The following is a 22941-nucleotide window of genomic DNA, read 5'->3' as shown; positions in this document are numbered from 1 at the left end:
GTACAGCAGGTGTTTAGGGGTCATGCTTTGAGAGTCTCTGGGCGTAAGGCACCGTGGTAGGTACTGACCTGTAAGAAGAAGTCTTAGCTTCTGCCATCAGGAGCTCACATTGTAATGAGCAAGACCAATGGGCAAGGTGAGCAGAATGGCAGCAGATCTGGCCAAAGGAATACACTAAGTGCTTTATAGGGATGCAGAGTGAAGAGCAGTGTATTTCAATAGGAGGAGGAAGAGACAATCAAAGAAACTTTCCTGGGGAAGGGGACCTTGTGGGCACCATGAAGGATGAGCCCAGTTTCAATACAAGGACGAGTGGTGGGAGCCTCTCGAGAAGAGGAAACCGAGGCCCAGGGACTCATCCATAGCATCAAATCTTTGGTTGATCCCTTGCCCAGGGCAAGACCTGCTAAGGCTGCAGCCTTGTATGGAGACCTCCCTGGGCCCCGGGCTCTTCAGTTCCGGATTTCTGTATGATTCTTGGGCACCGCCACGTAGCGCAGTTTCCTGAGGAAAGGAGGCCTCTGCAGCATCCGTTCATCCCACAGGTACTCCGGGGAGAGCACCTTGGTGGGTTTGTGGTAGAGAAGGTACCTGTTCAGGTGGCTCTCGTCATGGCACACGGCCTCGATCGCATTGGCCCGGTCGACTACCATCGCCTGGTGACAGGCCGTGGTCAGCTGGAGAACCTCGACCACCGAACCCCCAAAAAAGCCTCCTGCGTAGTAAAAGTCACCCTCTTCTCTCAGAATGTAGGCCTGGGACCGCGGACGACGCTCGTAGGTGAAGCCCTCGCGGGCCGCCCTGTAGAAACCGGGGTGCAGGGTGCCGAAAAGGGGGGACAGGATCTCCACACCCACGTGGTCGCTGAACTTCATGTCCACGTCCACGCACACCAGGTAGTCCACCTCGCGGAGGAAACGCTGCCGCGAGAAGTTGCTAATCATCTCCATGCGGTGCATGGACACATCCTGCCAGCGCGCATAGTTTCGGACCTCCAGGACCACCAGCTGCCTCCCTTCAGCGAGGGGCACCCTGGGCACATCGGCGGGCCGGTCGGTGAAGACATAGTAGGTGACCCTGTGTCCCACCATGAAGTGCTTCTCTGCCGTCTGCAGGAACAGCTCCAGGAAGATCGTGTATCTAAGGCCAACAACAAGCACCCCAGAAAAGGGAGGATGGGCGTTAAACAGAATCAGACAGCAGCAGAAAAACAGACTTGGGCAAAACCAGTTTAGAATACCATAGCCACGCCTTGAGGACATCATGCTAAGTGAAATGAGCCAACGGCAAAAGTCAAGCACTGCCTGATTCCACCTCGAGGGGGCGCTCTAGAGTGGGCAAATTCAGAGAAACAGACCCCAGAGGCGGGGGGAGGGGACATGGGGAGCTAGTGTCTAAGTTTTGCAAGAGAAAAACACTTGTGAAGATGGGCAGCCCTACGGTGGCACAACAATGTGAATTGGTAGCACTACGGAACTGTGCATTTCAAAATACTTAAAATGTTACATGTTATGTGCATTTGACTACAATGAAAAATCAAAACATAAAAATAAAAACCTTAGCCCATCTACTAGCTAAAGACAGTGTATCAACTGGATAGTAAGGGGAGGCATTCAGATCCCTTGGTATGGAGCACTTAGCCTCAACCGTAAGGTATTTTCTTAATCCATGAGGTCGGCAAAAACTCAAATGATGGGTAATATCTAAAGGTTGATCTCTCCCAACTCATGACCCTCCAATGGCTTCTTCTCCTTAAGAAAAAAGAAAAAAGCAAATCAAGACCCTACAGTGGTCTACCAGACCCCACAAGATCTGCCTCTGACCTTGTCTCCTCCCCTCTGTCCTCCATCTCTTTGTCTGGGCAGGCGTCTCTTTGACGTTCCTGACACAGGCCAGGCATGCTCCTCTGGACCTTTGCACTTCCTATTCTCTCAGGCTGGGATCCTTTCCCTGCGATGCTCACCCCTACAGTGGCTCCCATCCTTTGACTAATGCCAGAACCATCCGTGCCCAATAGTTCCTCCTGCTGGCACCAACGCAGAGGCTAGCCGATGTAAAAACGCAGCGGTATGTGCAACTTGACCGGTATATTTTTCTGGGTGGAAATCAGAACTCAAGAGGAAGGAGCAAATAAATACAAATAAATATGAAAAGAAACCACTCTACCTTCTAACCCAACCTTAGTTATTTTAGAGCCCAAATCACCATCGAACATATTTTATATTTGAGTTTTACTTGTTCTTCTGTCTTTTCCCACTCGAATAAAGCTCGGTGGACACAGGGCCTTTCCGTGGTTTGGGAACAACCTCATCCCCGTAGTCCACACATAGTAAGTGTTCAGGAAAGACCTTTGTAACAAACAAGTAAGGGAATACTTCCGGGTGTGGTTAAGGATAAGGGAAGGCAGACACGCTCATTTGCCACTAATGAAAATATCCATTTTTACAATCCTTTCAGAGGGCATATGAGAAAATATATCAAAACGTTTAAGATTGATATATTTATTTATTATTTATATGTGGGGGGGAGCAAACTCCCCACTGAGCACAAAGCCCAACATGGGGCTCGATCCCACAACCCTGAGATCATGAGGCGAGCTGAAATCGAGACTGACTGAGCCACCAATATATCAAAACTTTAAATGTGTACATTCCTTTCCCAATTCCACTTCCAGGACTCTATCCCACAGACCTCGTCATATGTCTGCACAAAGACCCAAGTATAAAAGTTTACAGGCAGCGCACCTCAGAAAATGGTGTGGAGCATGGGGAGCTGCCAACCTTCCATATATTGTGGGTGGGGGTGTAATATGCTACAACTAACTTACGAAAATGTCACGTTGTTTTATGCAGATACACATACAGATATGTATCTGACCTAGGACAGAAAAATTCCACTCCTGGATATTTAATCAAGAAAAGATAGAGAGGAGGAGCAAGATGGCAGAGGAGTGGGAGACCTAAATTTTGTCTGGTTCCAGGATTCAGCTGGATAGGGGTCAAACCATTCTGAACACCTATAAACTCAACAGGAGATCGAAGGAAAGAATAGCAGCAACCCTCTGAACAGGAAAGCGACCACTTCCGTAGGACTTGCGAAGAAGTGAATCCGAGGCGATATTCGGATATTCGGGAAGATAGACCACGGGGGGGGGGGGGGGGGAGAGCCTCCATCAGCCAGCTACCAGCTACTGGCAAATGACAGAGCCGCAGAGCACAAAATCGGAACTTTCAGAAGTCCGCTCCGCGGAGGGACGTCACTCCAGTGGCTAAGCGGGAGGTGGAACCCTCGCGGGACAGTGTGGTCTCAGGACCCTCGGGGTCACAGAAAGACCGGGGGTGCCTGAGTGCGGCGGAGCTCCCAGGTATCGGAGCGGGGAAGCCGGCTGCAGAGACGGAGCCGAGGCGCGGGCTCTCAGCTCGGGGTGGCCATAAACCGTGATCCGCGGCCCAGTCGGGCCACTGCTCCTCCAGCAGGGACCCAACAAGCAGCAGAGCCGGGGAGACTCCCCTTCCTCCCCCGGGAGGAGCGGCGCGGGAGCGCACCGCAGGGATCTGCTGGGTTTGGAGACTCCACACGGGGTCGGGGGCCAGAGATAGCAACGCTCGGTCACAGGCCGGGTGAGCACGGAGTGCGGCCGGAGACCAGGGAGACGGGAGTGACTGGCTGCTTTTCTCTGGGGGCGCACTGAGGAGCGGAGCCCCGAGTTCTTGCCTCCTCTGGGGCGGAGATTGGGAGGCTGCCATTTTCACTGTCCTCCTCCAAAGCCCTACGGAAAGCTTGCGGAGAACAAAAGCTCCCGAGAGCAAACCCCAGCAGCTTGCTTAGCCCGGACCGACAAGGGCGGGGCAATTCCACCTCCGGCAAAGACATTTGGGAACCATGGCAACAGGCCCCTCCCCCAGAAGATCAGCACGAACAGCCAGCAAGCCAAGACCAAGTTTACCGATCAAGGAGAACGGGAGAACTCCAGCGCTAGGGGAGTACTGCCCATAGAATTCATGGCTTTTTTTCACCATGATTCATTAGTTTTTCAAAGTTAATTTTTTAACTGTTTTTTTAATTTATCTTTTTCCCTTTTTCAACGAACATCTTATCAATCCCTTTTTTTTAAAAAAAATTTTTTATTTTTCATTTTTAGAGCCCTATTTTATCCCTTCATGGTAGTTACCCTTATTTTTGGCATGTATATATATAAGTTGTTCTCTCCTTAAAATTTTGAGATCCAGTTTCTTCTAACAGATCAAAATATACCCTAAATCACTAGTGTATGGCTTTGTTCTAGTCTCCTGCCTGATCACATTCTCTCCCTTTTTTTTTTAAATCTTCTTCTTTCTTTTTTCAAACAACTTCTTATCGTATCAATTCCTTTTATAAAATCTTTTATAATTTTCATCTTTACAGTCATCTTCCATCCCTTCATTGTATCAACCCTTATTTTGTACATATATGTCTTTCTTCCTTTAAAATTTTAGGAGGCACTTTTTTCTAACAGACCAAAATACGCCCAAAATCTAGTGTGTGGCACTGATTTATGTACTAGCCTGATCATATTTGATCATATTCGGGTTTTTTTGTATTGTTCTGTTTTTGTTTTTAATCTTTTTCTTTTTGTTTTTTTCTTTCTTTCTTTCTTTTCTCTTTCTTTTTTCTTTCTTTCCCTTTCTTTTCCCGTGGTTTCAGGCCTTTTCTGATTTGTATAGAGTATATTTGCTGGGGACGTTGTTAACCTGTTAGCATTCTGTTCTCTCATTCACCTATTCTCCTCTGGACAAAATGACAAGACGAAAAACATCACCTCAGCAAAAAGAACAAGAGATAGTACCGTCAGCCAGGGACCTACTCAATACGGACATTAGTACGATGTCGGACCTAGAGTTCAGAATCATGACTTTAAAGATACTAGGTGGACTTGAAAAAAGCGTGGAAGTTATTAGAAAAACCCTTTCTAGAGAAATAAAAGAACTAAAATCTAACCAAGTCGAAATCAAAAAGGCTATTCATGAGGTGCAATCAAAAATGGGGGCACTAACTGCTAGGATAAATGAGGCAGAAGAGAGAATCAGCGATATAGAAGACCAAATGATGGAAAATAATGAAGCTGAGAAAAAGAGAGAAACAACTACAGGGTCACGAGGGCAGAATTCGAGAGATAAGCGATACGATAAGACAAAACATTAGAATAATTGGGATCCCAGAAGAAGAAGAAAGAGAGAGAGGGGCAGAAGGTATATTGGAGCAAATAATTGCAGAGAACTTCCCTAATGTGAGGAGGGAAACAGGCATCAAAATCCAGGAGGCACAGAGAACCCCTCCCAAAATCAATAAAAATAGGTCAACACCCCGACATCTAATAGTAAAACCTACGAGTCTCAGAGACAAAGAGAAAATCCTGAAAGCAGCTCGGGAGAAGAGATATGTAACCTACAATGGTAGAAATATTAGATTGGCAACAGACCTATCCACAGAGACCTGGCAGGCCAGAAGGGACTGGCATGATATCTTCAGAGCACTAAACGAGAAAAATATGCAGCCAGAAGACAATATCCAGCTAGGCTCTCATTGAAAATTGAAGGAGATATAAAAAGCTTCCAGGACAAACAAAAACTAAAGGAATTTGCAAACACGAAACCAGCCCTCCAAGAAATATTGAAAGGGGTCCTCTAAGCAAAGAGAGAGACTAAAAGCAGCACAGATCAGAAAGGAACAGAGACAATATACAGTAACAGTCACCTTACAGGCAATACAATGGCACTAAATTCATACCTTTCAATAGTTACCCTGAATGTAAATGGGCTCAATGCCCCGATCAAAAGACACAGGCTATCAGATTGGATTAAAAAACAAGACCCATCCATATGCTGTCTGCAAGAGACTCATTTTAGACCCAAAGACACCCCCAGATTGAAAGTGAGGGGGCGGAAAACCATTTGCCATGCTAATGGACACCAAAATAAAGCTGGGGTGGCAATCCTTATATCAGACAAATTCGATTTTAAACCAAAGACCGTAATAAGAGATGAGGAAGGACACTCTATCCTACTTAAAGGGTCTATCCAACAAGAAGATCTAAAAATTGTAAATATCTATGCCCCGAACATGGGAGCAGCCAATTATATAAGGCAGTTAATAACAAGAGCGAAGAAACACATTGACAGCAATACAATAATAGTGGGGGACTTTAACACCCCCCTGACTGAAATGGACAGATCATCTAAGCAAAAGATCAACAAGGAAATAAAGACTTTAAATGACACACTGGACCAAATGGACTTCACAGACATATTCAGAACATTCCATCCCAAAGCAACGGAACACACATTCTTCTCTAGTGCCCATGGAACATTCTCCAGAATTGATCACATCCTAGGTCACAAATCAGGTCTCAATCGGTACCAAAAGATTGGGATCATTCCCTGCATATTTTCAGACCACAATGCTTTGAAACTAGAACTCAATCACAAGAGGAAAGTTGGAAAGAACTCAAATGCATGGAGGCTAAAGAGCATCCTACTAAGGAATGAATGGGTCAACCAGGAAATTAAAGAAGAATTAAAAAAATTCAGGGAAACCAATGAAAATGAAAACACAACTGTTCAAAATCTTTGGGATACAGCAAAGGCAGACCTCAGAGGAATGTATATAGCAATACAAGCCTTTCTCAAGAAACAAGAAAGGTCTCAAATACACAACCTAACCCTACACCTAAAGGAGCTGGAGAAAGAACAGCAAAGAAAGCCTAAACCCAGCAGGAGAAGAGAAATAATCAAGATCAGAGCAGAAATCAATGAACTAGAAACCAAAAGAACAGTAGAACAGATCAATGAAACTAGGAGCTGGTTCTTTCAAACAATTAACAAGATTGCTAAACCCCTGGCCAGACTTATCAAAAAGAAAAGAGAAATGACCCAAATCAACAAAATCAGGAATGAAAGAGGAGAGATCACAACCAACACCAAAGAAATACAAACAATTATAACAACATATTATGAGCAACTCTATGCCAGCCAATTAGATAACCTGGAAGAAATGGAAGCATTCCTAGAGATGTATCAACTACCAAAATTGAACCAGGAAGAAATAGAAAACATGAACAGACCTATAACCACTATGGAAATTGAAGCAGTCATCAAAAATCTCCCAACAAACAAAAGCCCAGGGCCAGACGGCTTCCCAGGGGAATTCTATCAGACATTTAAAGAAGAATTAATACCTATTCTCCTGAAACTGTTCCAAAAAATAGAAATGGAAGGAAAACTTCCAAACTCATTTTATGAGGCCACCATTACCTTGATCCCCAAACCAGCAAAGACCCCATCAAAAAGGAGAACTACAGACCAATGTCCTTGATGAACATGGATGCAAAAATTCTCACCAAAATACTAGCCAATAGGGTCCAACAGTACATTAAAAGGATTATTCACCATGACCAAGTGGGATTTATCCCTGGGCTGCAAGGCTGGTTCAACATCCGCAAATCAATCAATGTGATACAATACATTAACAAAAGAAAGAACAAGAATCATATGATCCTCTCGATAGATGCAGAAAACGCATTTGACAAAGTACAGCATCCTTTCTTGATCAAAACTCTTCAGAGTATAGGGATAGAGGGTACATACCTCAATATCATAAAAGCCATCTATGAAAAACCTACAGCGAATATCATTCTCAATGGGGAAAAGCTGAGAGCTTTCCCCTAAGGTCAGGAACGCAGTAGGGATGTCCACTATCACCACTGCTATTCAAAATAGTATTAGAAGTCCTAGCCACAGCAATCAGACAACAAAAAGGAATTAAAGGCATCCAAATAGGCAAAGAAGTCAAACTCTCACTCTTTGCAGATGATATGATACTGTATGTGGAAAACCCAAAAGACTCCACCCCAACACTGCTAGAACTCATACAGGAATTCAGTAAAGTGGCAGGATATAAAATCAATGCACAGAAATCAGTGGCATTCCTATACACCAACAACAAGACAGAAGAGAGAGAAATCAAGGAGTCGATCCCATTTACAATTGCACCCAAAACCATAAGATACCTAGGAATAAATCTAACCAAAGAGGCAAAGGATCTCTACTCAGAAAACTATAAAATACTCATGAAAGAAATTGAAGAAGACACAAAGAAATGGAAAAACGTTCCATGCTCATGGATTGGAAGAACAAATATTGTGAAGATGTCAATGCTACCAAGAGCAATCTACACATTCAATGCAATCCCCATTAAAACACCATCCACTTTTTTCAAAGAAATGGAACAAATAATCCTAAAATTTGTATGGAACCAGAAGAGACCCCGAATAACCAGAGGAATGTTGAAAAAGAAAAGCAAAGCTGGCCGCATCACAATTCCAGACTTGCAGCTCTATTACAAAGCTGTCATCACCAAGACAGTGTGGTATTGGCACAAAAACGGAAACATAGATCAATGGAACAGAATAGAGAATCCAGAAATGGACCCTCAACTCTATGGCCAACTCATCTTTGACAAAGCAGGAAAGAATGTCCAATGGAAAAAAGACAGTCTCTTCAACAAAGGGTGTTTGGAAAATTGGACAGCCACATGCAGAAGAATGAAACTGGACCATTTTCTTACACCACACACAAAAATAGACTCAAAATAGATGAAAGGACTAAATGTGAGATAGGAGTCCATCAAAAATCCTAAAGGAGATCACAGGCAGCAACTTCTTTGACCTCAGCCGCAGCACCTTCTTCCTAGACACATCGCCATAGGGAAGGGAAGCAAGGGCAAAAATGAACTACTGGGACTTCTTCAAGATAAAAAGCTTTTGCACAGCAAAAGAAACGGTCAACATAACCAAAAGACAACCGACAGAATGGGAGAAGATATTTGCAAATGACATATCAGATAAAGGGCTAATATCCAAAATCTATAAAGAACTTCTTAAACTCAACACCCAAAGAACAAATGATCCAATCAAGAAATGGGCAGAAGACATGAACAGACATTTTTCCAAAGAAGACATCCAAATGCCCAACAGACACATGAAAAAGTGCTCAACATTGCTCAGCATCAGGGAAATCCAAAGCAAAACCTCCATGAGATATCACCTCACACCAGTCAGAATGGCTAAAATTAACAAGTCAGGAAACGACAGATGCTGGCGGGGATGCGGAGAAAGGGGAACCCTCCTACACCGTTGGTGGGAATGCAAGCTGGTGCAAGCACTCTGGAAAACAGTACGGAGGTTCTTCAAAAAGTTGAAAATAGAGCTACCCTATGATCCAGTAATTGCACTCCCGGGTATTTACCCCAAAGATACAAATGTAGGGATCTGAAGGGGTACATGCACCCCGATGTTTATAGCAGCAATGTCCACAATAGCCAAATTGTGGAAAGAGCCAAGATGTCCATCAACAGATGAATGGATAAAGAAGAGGTGGTATATATATACAATGGAATACCAGCAAAGGGAATGAGATCTTGCCATTTGCAATGACGTGGATAGAACTGGAGGGTGTTATGTTGAAAGAAATAAGTCAATCAGAGAAACACATGTATCATATGACCTCACTGATATGAGGAATTCGTAATCTCAGGAAACAAAACTGAAGGTTGCTGGAGTGGTGGGGGTGGGAGGGATGGGGTGGCTGGGTGATAGACATTGGGGAGGGTATGTGCTATGGTAAGCACTGTGAATTGTGCAAGACTGTTGAATCACAGACCTGTACCTCTGAAACAAATAATAAAATATATGTGAAAAAAAAAAGAAGAAGAAGATAGCAGGAGGGGAAGAATGAGGGGGGGAATCGGAGGGGGAGACGAACCATGAGAGACGATGGACTCTGAAAAACAGGGTTCTAGAGGGGAGGGCGGTGGGGGGATGGGTCAGCCTGGTGATGGGTATTAAAGAGGGCGCATTCTGCGTGGAGCACTGGGTGTTATGCACAAACAATGAATCATGGAACACTACATCAAAAACTAATGGTGTAATGTATGGTGATTAACATAACAATAATAAAATAAATAAAAATAATTAAAAAGAAAATTAAATAAATAAATGCCAGGCATAAAAGAAATAAAAATAAAAATGATCAAAAGAGACAAAGAAGGTTATTATATAATGATAAAGGGCTCAATCCAAATGGGTGAGGGGGTCAGAAGAAATAACAATTGTAAATATTCATGCACCCAACGTTGGAGCACCTAAATACATAAAGCAAACACTAACAAAACTAAAGGGAGAAATAAGCAGCAATACGATATTGATTGGGGACTTCAATAACCCACTCTCAAAAATGGACAGATCAGACAAATGGTAAGGAAACAGCATGTTTGAACAACACTACAGACCAAACGGACCTAACACAGATACATAGAGCATTCCATCCAACAGCAGCAGAACACACGCTCTTCTCAAGGGCCCATGGAACATTTCTAGGGTAGATCCTATGTTAGGCCACAAAACAAATCTTAGCGAACTCAAGAAGTTGAAATCATACCAAAAGAAATAGTCACATGGCCAACAGGTCCATGAAAAGGTGCTCCACATCACTCATCATCAGAGAAATGCACATCAAAACCATGATGAAATGTCACCTCACACCTGTTGAGAGGCTAGTGTCAGAAAGACAAGAGATAACAAGTGTTGGTGAGCAAGTGGAGAAAAGGGACCGTTTATGCACCTTTGGGAGGGAAGGCAAACTGGTGCAGCCGCTGTGGAAGACAGTAGGGAGACTCCTCCAAAGTTAAAAATAGAACTGCCCCGGGGCGCCTGGGTGACTCCGTTGGTTAAGCATCTGACTTTTGGTTTGGGTTCAGGTCATGATCTCAGGGTGGTGAGACTGAGCCCCCACACCGGGCTCTGTGCTCAGCAGGGATCCTCCTTGGGATTCTCTCTCCCTCTGCCCCTCCCCTGCTCACATTCTCTCTCTCTCTTTCTCTCTCTCAATTAAATAAATAAAATCTTTTTGTTTAAAGATATTATTTATTTTTTGACAGAGAGAGACACAGTGAGAGAGGGAACACAAGCAGGGGGAGTGGGAGGGAGAGAACAGGCTTCCCGCGGAGCAGGGAGCCCGATGCGGGGCTCGATCCCAGGACCCTGGGACCATGACATGAGCCGAAGGCAGATGCTTAATGACTGAGCCACGCAGGCGCCCCTAAATAAATAAAATCTTTTAAAAAATAGAACTACCCTATGATCCAACAATCCTACTTCTGGAGGCATAGAAAGAGATAGATGGTAGAGACAGGGCAGAAAACTAGATCAGTATCTTGAAGAGATACCTGCACTCCCACGTTCACTGCAGATTACTTCCAGTAGCCGAGACATAGAAACAACCTAAGTGTCCATCAACAGATGCCTAGATAAACAAAGCGTGAGATATATATTTCTCGGCCATAAAAAAGAAAGAAACCCTGCCATTGCAGCAACATGGTTAAAACCTGAGGCCATCAATGCTACGTGAGACAGTCAGAGAGAGACAGGTGAATACAGTACAATCTCGCTTACATGTGGAATCTAAGAAAACCTGAATCCATAGCAACAGAGAACAGGTAAGTGGTTAACCAGAGGCAAGACATGCAGCACTGGGGACATGGGTGAGGGGGTCAGATGTACAAACTTCCAGATGGAAGATAAATAAGCTCTGGGAATGAGACGCGGCATGGTGACACTCGTTGACGTACCGTGTATACAACCATCAGATCATTACCTTGTACACCGTACACTTGTACGATGTTTGTGTCAATTTATGCCAACAAAACTAGGGAGAACGAGGGGGAAAAAGAAAGAACAACATCAGTGGTGGGATGTAGGTGGTGGGCATACACACGCTCACCGTACAAGGCTGGCAACTTCGCGGCACAGTGGAAAACTTTCGTGATAAAATGTTACTTGTAATGGTGCCGCGTAGGCAGCTCTACCAAACAGCCCAAGCAGGGAACGAAGCCTCTGGAATAAGAGCGGGCAGCCATTCAAAAGAACGAGGAAGGTCCACAGGCGTCAGTGTGCAAAGGTGTCCAAGACACTGTGCGTGAAGACGCAGATGCGGTACATAAAATACAAGCCAGTTTTCAAACCAAACAAGCCCACCCCGAAGCCGTCAATGCAGCCTGGAGGTTTCAGATCCAGCTCTGCCACATGCTGAACCCGCCGTGGCTACTAGGAAAGGAAGCCTCAGGCGGCGTCTCTGGGAATGGGTCAGGGCAACGGAGCACCTGCCTCGGGGCTGCTGGCCCGGCGGCTGGCCCCTGTCAGTGGTCAGTGGAGGCTGCATGGCTCTCAAAGGCCCACACACTGACCTCTGGAGCAGGTGACTCTGGGGTGTGGGGCTGCTATTTTGAGCGGGCGTGTACCTAGTGGCCCCCTGCAATTCCCACCAAGTTCACCTGCACACCAAGCCACCCATGCCTCCCCACCACCCCGAGAGCACCTCATTCCAGAAAAGAGCGACACCTAGTGACAGGTGCCCCCCCCCTCCCGGCACCGCAGGTGGGCTTCCTGGTTTCCCCTGGGCCAGTGCCCCTCTTCAGCATAGCTGCCCAGACCTTACTTACTTTTTGATGGCAAACACGGTCAGCCCGATGGTGGCGTTTTGGAACTGCGCGTCCAGAATTGTAGAGTCAAAGACTCCGTCCCAGATGATGGGAGCAAACCAGGGGGTCATGACCAGTACGTCGGCCCTCCTGGGGAAAACGAGGCACACTGTGTTAGAGCAGGGCATGGACACGTGGGCCACGGAAGGGAAGCATTTGTCCAAAGGCTCACAATCTGGGAGCAGCAGAGTGAGAAGCAGACAGGATTCCAGACTCCCATCCAGTGCTCTCTGCTCCATCAGCTCAGCACCTGAGCCCTGACATTCCCATTCCCTCGCTGCCCTCACTGGGAGTGTCTGCTATGCACCAGCCGGGTGCTGGGTCCCACGCACACTCCTTCTAGGAGGCCACCAGCCCTGTTTCCTGGGAGGAGCTCTAGCTCAGTGATGCAAGAACTAAGCCCCTTTCCCAGCAAACAGGATATTTTACATTTGGGAGGATATTTTAAATCTGGGGGGACTAAGTGCTTCAAATCCAGTGTGTTTCCCACTGACAGCACTTCTTACTCCAGAGTGGTCACGTGTCGAGTGCTCGTGGCCTTCCGTGGCTGGTGGCTCTAGAACTTCAAGGAGATGCGGGTACTGGTTTCAGAAACGACAGCGTGCACTTCCAGCTCTCCTGGCAGGGAGGTGCCATGGCCTGGGCTGGATCCCGACCTGTCCCTCCCAGCTGCGGGGCCTCAGGCAAGTACGTCCACTTCTCTGAGCTCAGTTTTCCTTCTTGTACAACAAGGGCTAATCAGAGAGGCCTCTGGGTGACATTGCTGTCTGAGGCCAGATGGGCTGCCACTGGGTCTTGGGCAGACCAAGCAGGAGGCGGGGGTGCTGGCTCCGGAGGCCTGACTGTGGGGAGCGGCTCGGAACCGCAGTTCCTGTGACATCAGCAGCCGCGGAAAGACCTCGGGGCCAAGCCAGCCCAGACTGCTGTCCTCCGTCCCCATGAAGAAATGAGAGGCTTCTGTGCCTTCTGTGGACTTCTGTGGGCCCCAGGACCAAGAGTGAGAGGCGCCCTCCGTGGTGCCAGACCCATTAAAAATGAGCCCGGTCACGGCAAGATGGTGAAAGAAGGAAGAGAAAAGGCACGGAAAGGTTACAGCCCTGGACAGGAGCGAGAGAAAGCCTAGGCCTCGGGGACAGGGAGCCACCATGGGCCGCGGCAGGGACTTGCGCACTCACGTGGGCTTGAGGACCTGGGCCTTGGCGTAAACCATCCTGCGGAGGAGATGTGCGTCAGGGAGAAGTGACTGGAGACTTCTCAGAGCCCCTTAGTCTGTGCCCAGAGCTGCAAGGTGCTGTCCTCCCAACCGGCTGACGACTCTGCCGGGAGCCCGCCCCGAGCCGCAGGGCGCCCGCCTGCCCTCCTCCTGCCCACCTCCCTCCCTCCCTCCCCCCTTCCTTCCTGCCTGCCTCCCTCCCTTCCCCCTTCCTTCCTCCATCCATCACTGTTCACTCACAGACGTCCATGGAGCGTGCCCACCCAGCCCCGAGGATGCTGCAAGCTTCCCAGTGATAAACTGATGAGGCTAAAGCCCAAGCAAAGGAAAGGGGGTCACCCTTCATGGTCTGTGAGAACTGCTGAGGTTCTAGACACCCCACATCTCCTTCTTCCTCCCTGTGCACTCTAAGTCCTCACGGGAGTCTACCTCGTTGTGACTAAGGTCCCATCCCGTGTCCTGCTTTTATTTGGGCGGGGGGAGGGGGATGAGGGTTGGCCCACCCCCCATCCAGCCCCTACACTGTGCCAGGATGTACTTCACTGCCCACCCCCACCCCGCCTCCTTTGTCCCCCACACCCTCCCTAGCCACATCGTCCAGTTTTCCACTGAGCTGAGGGTTGAGGAGGCGGGACTGAGCCCACCACAGGTCCCACACCTGAGCTGGGGCAGCCACAAAGGCTGGGGTCAAGTGGAAAACGCCTGTGACTCCCACCATCAAACATCTCCCCCTGTTCTTCTTTGACCCTCATTACCCTCCTCTCCCTGGACCCCTTGTTCTTCCCTCCCTGTGAACCAGCCTTGGGAGGGGCAGAGGGTTGCAGAAGGGGAGGGGAGAGGCACAAGTTCACTTGCTTGGAAAGAGGCACAGAAACAGCCCAAAGAGGTGTCCCCCATACCTGGGTACCTCAGGTACTCTGCAGGTGTCCAGGTGGCAGTTGCTTCCACTGAGGGAGGGAAACAAAGTGCTCAGAGCCCGGGGCTGGGTCCTGGGAGAAACACTGCCCTGCCAGACAGGCAGGGCTCCTCCAGGGCCACCCACGCACAGCCCCTGCGGAGGAAAGCTCCTCGTGTGATTCAAAGCTTGGGCCGTGTGGCCAGGTGAGTAGAGCAGGGGTCCGACAAAGGACAGAGAAACCTGGACACACTGGCCGTGTCTGGGAACTTGGGGCACAGCTCCACCTAAGGGGCATTTCACACCGGCGGGTGACAGCATCCTGGGGAGAGCCCCTCTCTGCAGGGAGGAGGCGCGGAGACCAGAGGGCAGGAGCCAGGGCCACCCAGGTGGGCCCTGGAATCCCAAGGGAGCTCTGGCAACATCCCACCCCCCTGCCCGCCCCCTCCCATCCGGGGGAGCCCAGGTCCGCGCCCCTTACCTGAACTGCTTTGTCTCAAGCATCTGCTGTGGGACCACGCAGCGGTCATCCTGGCTGCGGAGAGGAAAGGTTCCATCTGAGTCACTTCATGAAAAGTAGCGATTGCTAACAAAGTGCCGGGTCCTCAAGAGGGGGCGCCCCAGGCAAAGGTGAGCCCCCTATCCCTGCTGACCCCAAGCAGTCCCGGGGAAGGGAGGAGCGGAGGTAGGCTCCCGGAGGAAGCGTGGTGGGGTCGTCCTCCATCCTGACGGCCAGGAAGGCCAGGCTTGGTGAGTGGAGAGCCAGGAGTGAAAGCCACGACCTCAATGGCAGGCTGTCCCTTTGGCGCTGCGGGGGGTGGGGTGGGATGTCACAGCTGCTGGAGAGAGTTAGTCATGCCGGCACGGCCCCACGACCCACCCGTCCGTCCAACCAGCTGGACGGCCGGAGGAGAGCTGGGGCCAGGATCTGGCTCCCAGGCCGAGCCCCGCCGCACTGGTTGGGCGATCTCAACTCACCTGTCTGTGGGCCGGCCAGAGAGGCCTGGCCCTGGAGGAAATGAGCTCTGAGTGGACAACCGCGCCTCCCCCTGCCTGGGCCCTCCTGGGATCAGAGAGCACCCCATCCCCGGTCGGCCCCACTGAAGCAGCTGAAGGGGACCCGGAACCAGTGCCACACGCCATCCCTCCCTGAGGCCCGGCCTTGCCGTGCAGCCTGCTGGGCAGTGCGCTACCTCTGCGAACGTGTCCTCTCCAACAGAGGTCACAGCTCTGCCTTGTCCTTGGCAAGGTTTGAGAAAGCACAGTAGAGGGAGGAGCTTGGAGTCACCCTAGGAATTGAGTATCTCTTTGGCTATAATTATCTCCACTTCAATACATACGTCTATTTCTACTTCCGTTCTGGAGCTTTCTAGAAGGAACCACCCTGACTCCAAAGACTCCGCCATTACCTTTGAGACTGTCTTCTCTGCCCCCATCCGGGAATCAGGCTGAAAACATTGCTGGGCAACAAACAAGAGTGTGAAGTTGAGTCTTCGCTGGGCAGGAGGACAGACAGGCTGCGACTTTAACACACATATTCTGACGCTTTTGGTCTCTGGCTCCTGAGAACACAGATGCGGGGCCCAAGCAGAGCCCTGCTGGCCCCCTCCCCACCCCGGCCAGGCAACCGGACCATTGTAACACAATCTCATCACCATAGTAACCAATAGCATGGATGGGGACCCCGGCATCAGATTCACCTAGAGGAGATTCCAGACCCCCTGCACAGCCCTGAGCAGTGAGCAGGGGTGTGTGTAGAAATCTCTCTTCCTAACAAGCTCCCTGGGGGTTCTGCGGACACTCTGAAGTCCAGAGCCCTGCCTCCTTCCTGTTTTCTAACAACACTGTCACATAGAGAACAGAAGCCGAAGGGCAGGTCACAAGCTCCGTGGCTCGCTTGCTGAGCGTCAGAGCTGGAGGAAACCACAGTCTTATCTGTGGCTCGACCGCTCGCTCAGTGAATACTGGGGACACGGTGGGGGGGTGTGATGTAACGCTGAGTAGCTCTCCTGCCCTCCCCTCCCCTGCCCTGACTTCCCCCATCCAAGCACTGCTGGTCCCAGAATAAGCACGCCCTCCTCCAGGAAGCGTCTGTGTGTCCCTGTGAAGTGGTCTCTCCCTGCAGCGTGGGTGGGATTTGGGTTAGCGTGTGAGCGTCTAACCTCAGCCCCTCCACATTGCCACCTTCGGGGCAGGGACAGTGCCTGAATCGGCTCGGGGTCCCAGGCACCCAGGCTGGAGCCTCACAGGTGTGTAGGGAGTGAACGCATGAGCAAGACAGGGGTGAGGGCATGAATGCAGCTGAGCTGATGATGCCAGCACAGGGCGACCCACGGGGAGAACACGGGAGCTACATCCCCCACGACCTTGTCCACCTCCTCATGACCTCATCAGCTCTCAGACTGCAGCAACCCACGTGTGCGGATACCTCACATTCTCTCTTTCCACGCAGACCGCTCCCTGGAGGTCCGCAGGCTCCTCAAGCTCAAATCGTCCAGACGGACTTCACGTCATGCCCCCTCCCTGACTTCACCCCCTGTATGTACCACCTCTCCTGGTGACACCACTCTCCAGCAGACGCTGGTGAGGATGGAGGGGCCCCGATGGCCACAGACCAGAGAGAAGTGGTGTCGACAGCCCTAGGAGCCTTGCGGCAGAACCCTGGGGAGCCAAAACCGCGACGTGGCTAAGGCTGGGGCTCCGTCGGTGGGGGACGTTTTCCTTTTTCCAAATTAGAAGGTAATTTTGCCCATTGAAGAATTCTGTCCTAGGACTTATCCTAGTTTGTGTGAATTAGAAAAAAAAAAAAGGCAGCAAGAGATTTTTAAATCGCTCTTTGCACATTGAGGTCATATTTTAAAATCTAAATGTTCATTTGAAGAAAGAGCTCTTATTGTGAGCTTTTGAAAAGTGCCAGAGGTGCTCATATAGCTCATCCTTACTCACATCAGGATGGGGTTTTTAAGTTACACTCAAACAGAACATGTAAAAATTCTACATCCACAAATATTTTATGAAAGGAACACATGAGGAGGCAAAGTCCAAAGGGAAACATAATCTGCTCTAAAAGAAAATTTTCCAAGAAGAAAATAATCAGATGAATCTTTTGAGTTCTAAACATTTATCCGTCTAAAACAATTAAAAAGACAATCCAAGATATGTCAAAATGAGGGGAAAAGAAGATAAAATGAAATGTAAACACAGAACAATGCAGAGGCACAGGGTGCTGGGTGAGTAAGTCAAAAGAACCATGGCATCGAGATTGAGAATAGAGGTCAGACCCCGACCCCTGACCCCTGACCCCCGGACCCCAACCTCCAACACCAGACCCGTCACGCCCAACCCCAGAGCCGTTGGGCTGCCACTCTGGGCACCTGAGTGTAACAGACGGTCAGGCCAGATGGGGTGAGGGGTTTCAGACTGGGTCACAGAGGGAAACTGCAGGGCACGGTGACAGGTGGCTCCAAATACTCGAAGGCATGACAGGGAAGGTGCCACAGGGTCTCGGTGCTCCCTGAGGTCCTTATGATACAAGGAAGGATACTTTCATGCAAAGTGAGGACACGTTCTCAGAATCAGACTTTGGGACGGGCTGTGTTCAGAGAACGGCGTTCTCCTGCCACACAAAGTTCAGGTGGACCCGGGCTCACCTACCGGACAGGCCGTGGAGCCAGCTCAGCCCCGTGGCCCGCAGCATGACACAGGAAAGCTCTGGAGTGGGGCTGGGCCCCGGGAGGCCAGCACGGCAGCTCGGGAGGTGCCTCTGCGGGTCGGCAGCCCCCACGTAGTGGGCAGAGACCACCTGCAATGTCACGCCCCGCCCCAGGCCCGTCTCTGCTCCCTAGGTAAGGGGCTGCACTTGTTGCTTAGAACAGACTTGCTCTATGAAGCCCCGGCAAGTCTCCAACTCTGGGAGGTCAAGGCGGGTCTTCCTCCCAGGAGATCCAGGAAACCCTGTATCCACTCACGTGACAGCCTATCCCCTGCCTACTCCCCCTACCAGACCCGACACTGCTCAGGACAGGGGGCTGTCCCATTGACAGTGACATATCCATGCCCCCCACATCCCCCCGGAGGACCAGGCTCAGTAAACACCTGCCTAGGTCAATGTGTTGATGTGTCCAACAGCACAAGAGCATCATTTTCCAAATTATGCACTGGCTGGACTGTCAGCCCTGAGATGAGAGGCTAGCCCAGATGGACTCTCCCTCAGGGGCCTGGGAAGTGGGTTTGGAAGGGTCTCCATCTTGGCCTGGCCAATTCCTACCTTGGAACCTGGGTGTCACCCGAACCTCTGGAGCCTCAGTTTCTCAGGTGTAAAATGGGGATAGTAATGCATATCTTATAGGTTGTCCAGAGAAGATACGAGAATGTCCATCAGCATTTTGCTCAGTGCCTAGCACAGAATAAAAATCCAAAAAATGGAATCTCCTTCTAACAAATTTCTTTTTTTTTTTTTTTAGAAAGACAGAGTGTGAGTGGTGTGGGGTGGGGCAGAGGGAGAGGGAGAGAGAATCTCAAGCAGACTCCCCACTGAGCGTGGGTCCCGAATGAGGCTCGATCTCATGACCCTGAGATCACGACCCTGAGCCGAAACCAAGAGTCAGACCCTTAACCGATGGTGCCGCTCAAGCGCCCCACTAACAAATTTCTTTACAAAAGTCATCAGTGAAAACGTGTATAGCTCTAAAACTTAACCACTAACCGCAAATGCCTTCTTGTGGTCTGAACTATATATTCAAACAGTCAGCATCCACCACAAAGTGGAGGCTAGGGACAATTTCACCTTGTGGGGTAAGACCTGCTGAATTGAAAAAGTATCCACTCAATTCTACTTTTTTAAGGGGATGAAATTTTACTAAATTTGTTTTAAAACATTACTGTTTCTTTTAAACTAATGAAATGCGGTTAAAAAAGAAAAAAAAAAGATGTTATCTGTCAAATACGCCATAATAAATCCCACCCTGCCATTGGGACCCCAGGACCACCCCCCACTTACCTGAAGAAGCCCAGGAGAGCGGCAAAGAGCAGGGACCCGCACAGCCAGAAGTTGGCACTCTGTCCCCAGAAGCCTGTGGAGAGGAAGCCTCAGTTATTCAGGGCTGGGTTACCTAAATCACCTTGCTGCGGCCAAAATTGGGCCCTGGCCAGGGATGGGCTCACCCCGGTTCCAGTGGAAGCCCTCTCCTCTTTAGTACTCACAGGGGAGGTGGGTTAACCTCTCCTGCAGGCATTGAGCCTCGCCCTGCAGCCCCCGGGCACCTGCCCTGGTGCCCCTCCTTGTTGGTACGCCCCCAGGGAACGGATCCACTCTTACTTTTTTATTTTAAAGGTTTGATTTTATTTATTTGAGAGAGAGTGAATGAGCAAGCGCACACAAGCAGGGAGGAGGGGCAGAGGGTGAAGCCGACTCCCCGCTGAGCAGGGAGCACAACGCCAGGCTTGATCCCGGGACCCGGGGATCATGACCTGAGCTGAAGGCAGATGCTCAACTGACAGCCCCCTAGGCGGCCCTGGGCCCGCTCTTTACACTCCAAAGGGTGGGGGCAAGGGGGAGGGCAGCGGTAATGCGACTGGCAAAGTATGGATGGCAGGACACGTGAGGGCTGGCACAGACAAGGCTGAGCAAACCCAGCTCCACTGAGGGGGTCCCAGACCCCACAGGCCTCTCCCAGCCCTAACGCGGTGGGAGCTCTTGCCAGAGCCACACACGATACTCCACGGCCAGACAGCCCTCTGCAGGCACAGCACTCCAGGAAAGGTGCACCTTGGCAGGAAGCCGTATTGCTTGTGTTAGTTAACTCTTAGCTGAAGGTGGTGGGTGTAGCCAGACCCAGCCATGACCAGAGCAGGGCACAAAGCAGAGGGATGCAGCCCGACGCCGTGTCTGTGCATCATTCATGCTTGTCTCCTGACCTTCCCTCCCCAGGGCCCCCCCAGTTCTCCCCGCTCCCTGCAGAGAACAGCTTCAAACGCCAGCCCCAGGCCCTCCATCCCTCCTCCCATTCTCTCGTCACCCTCCCTAACCAGCCTGGCACGCCAACCACCCACTGGGACTCCTCTATCACTGGCTGGTTCCGGGACCCCACAGTCCTAACCCCGTGCTCTCTCCTCTGCCCTCGGCCAACTTGACTCCTCGACGCCATTGAACTCTGCTCCCTCTGGTCTACCCACTGGCCACAGCTGCCCGGCCACCTCTGCACCTCCTCCCCCAGGAGCACGAACGATGGAGGCTCCAGGCTTGGGCCCAGGCTTCCTTCTGTCCCCACTGTGCATCAGACCATTAACTCTCACATTTCTGCTGCTGTCCCGCCATTCCCCAGCCTTTACCTGTCTGTGGACCTCGGACTTGGAGACCTACCCCCTCAAGGGCCCTCCCCACGGAAGGCACAGCAGCCCTTTCATGGCCAAGCAGGACTGTGGGTCCCCGTCACCCATGCTCCCTGTGGGGCTCTCTTCCCATCTCAGGGCCAGGCACCAGAACCCACTGAAAGCTCACAGGCATCTTTCCACCTTCCTTTCCTTCCCACCCCAAACTCAAGCCACCAGCACACCGTGTCAGCCGCACCTTCAAAGTGCGGGTGCAGCTGGGGTGCAGCAGCTAGGGGAGAAAGTAAGGCGATTCCTCAAAAATTACACAGAATTACCCTATGATCCGGCAATTCCACTGCTGGGGCTCTGCACGTTCACTGCAGCATTATTCACAGCACATTCAGCGTCTGTGACACTGAACTGACAACAACGAATGAAGGAGTCAAGGAAAGGAGGTCCGTCCCCACCACGGAACATCTCGCAGCCTCAGAAAGGAAGGAAATCTTGTCCCAGGCTCCAACAGGAGTGGGCTTCAGGGACATTAAGCTGAGTGAAACAAGGCAGTCCCCGAGGGACAAACTCTACAGGATTCCACTTACCTGAGGGACTTGGACACAGAAAGTGGATGGTGGGCGCCATGGGCTGGGGTTGGGTGGGGTGGTCAGTGTTTAACGGGGACAGAGTTTCAGTTTGGGAAGATGGAAGAGTCTGTGGATTATGCTTGCACAACAGAATGAATCTGCTTGATGCTGCTCAACTGTGCACTTAAAACTGGTTAAAATGGTCAACTCCTTCTTATGTATATTTTACCATAATAACGAATTTTTAGAAAGGGCAGGCAGGCAAATGGGATTGGTCTGGAGGCTCTTCCTGCCCCTGAACTAGCTGATGGGGCATTGGCTGAAGGTGGCCCCTATCCAGCAAGGCAGCTTCCTGACACGGGGAGCCCCCTGTTCTCATCTCTCTCGGGCCGGGGGGGCCGGGGGAGGGCTGGCGTCTGCAGTCGGCCTGCCCCCGACCTACCCTGCGGGATGCCAGAGTCAGGCTATCGGGTACCAACCGGATCACTCCACTCTTTCTGTAGCAAGTTTCCCCCAGTAGCCTGCGTGGTCCCCGCCCTGCCCGGGGCCCTGGTGCCGTGGGCTCTGACACTTCTCTTGTCGCCCTCTCTAGACGGTGCCAGCACGCAGTCGGAGCTCGCCAGGCCGCTGTGGATGGCATACTTCCAGCCCACACCCTGTACAGCACAAGCTGCCCACGGCTCAGGGCCGGGGGCGGGCGGGGTCCTGGCACTTCCCAGTTGACTTTCGGAGTCCCCCGTTCTGACACAGAGCAGGCTGGCCCAGGTGAAGCTGAAGGTCTCATCAGCTCACTGGTCGTGTTGGCCGTGTGCAGGGAGCTCTCTTGTGATCCCGGATGCAAAGCACGAATGTCACGCGCGTCTGGGCAGGAAAGGAGGAAACACCGAGGCGGCTGGCCCGGTGGGGCTAGTGGGCCAGACACAGAGAACACAAGAAGGAGAGGCAGGAGGCGCGCAGCAGGTGGGCAAGATCAAGGGAAGGGAGCAGCCAAGCACAGCAGCAGGAAAGTACCTTGTGTCCAAGGACCTGGGGTTTGGCAGAACAGAGGCCATCCCCAGTCGGACTGGAAGCTGGAACACCAAGCCCCAGGGGGTGGTGGCAGTGCTAAACCCAGGGCAGGTCTGAGCAAACTGGCATGAATCGGACACCCTCCCAGATCCCCGACTTTCAGACCAGAGTTGTCCCTGCCTGTGGGACACTCATAGACAGGTATCCCTGGCAGGCTGGGTGGCCTAGTGGACCCCACCAGGTCATGATCGTCCCCAGAGCTGTGGTCCACACCTTCCAGGGAACCAGGAAACCCTGGGATTCTGCCCAGGCGCTCGTGCCTTCTGGGCCATGGGGTTTGGCTGGCTCTAGGAGTTGCCCTG

The 22941-nt window shown here is 50.6% G+C and overlaps 1 protein-coding gene across 1 annotated transcript; it reads right to left on the bottom strand.

Annotated features, from left to right (window-relative positions):
• Positions 1 to 346: 346 nt before the first annotated feature.
• On the bottom strand, positions 347 to 12660 carry LOC148164247 (histo-blood group ABO system transferase 1-like). The gene is made up of 2 exons (XM_088023582.1): positions 12532 to 12660; positions 347 to 1140 (listed from the first exon to the last, which is right to left on the bottom strand). Exons 1-2 carry the CDS (start codon positions 12639 to 12641, stop codon positions 453 to 455), a joined length of 798 nt encoding a protein of 265 aa, XP_087879708.1. The 5' UTR covers positions 12642 to 12660; the 3' UTR covers positions 347 to 452.
• Positions 12661 to 22941: the final 10281 nt, after the last annotated feature.

This window comes from Eumetopias jubatus, unplaced genomic scaffold, assembly GCF_037043125.1.
Source record: "Eumetopias jubatus isolate StellerSeaLion01/CBP00866 unplaced genomic scaffold, mEumJub1_p1.0 scaffold_5, whole genome shotgun sequence".
NCBI classification, from domain to species: Eukaryota; Metazoa; Chordata; class Mammalia; order Carnivora; family Otariidae; genus Eumetopias; species Eumetopias jubatus.
The sequence above is the reverse complement of the archived record's forward strand: the minus strand, read 5'-3'. Positions and strand labels throughout refer to the sequence as shown.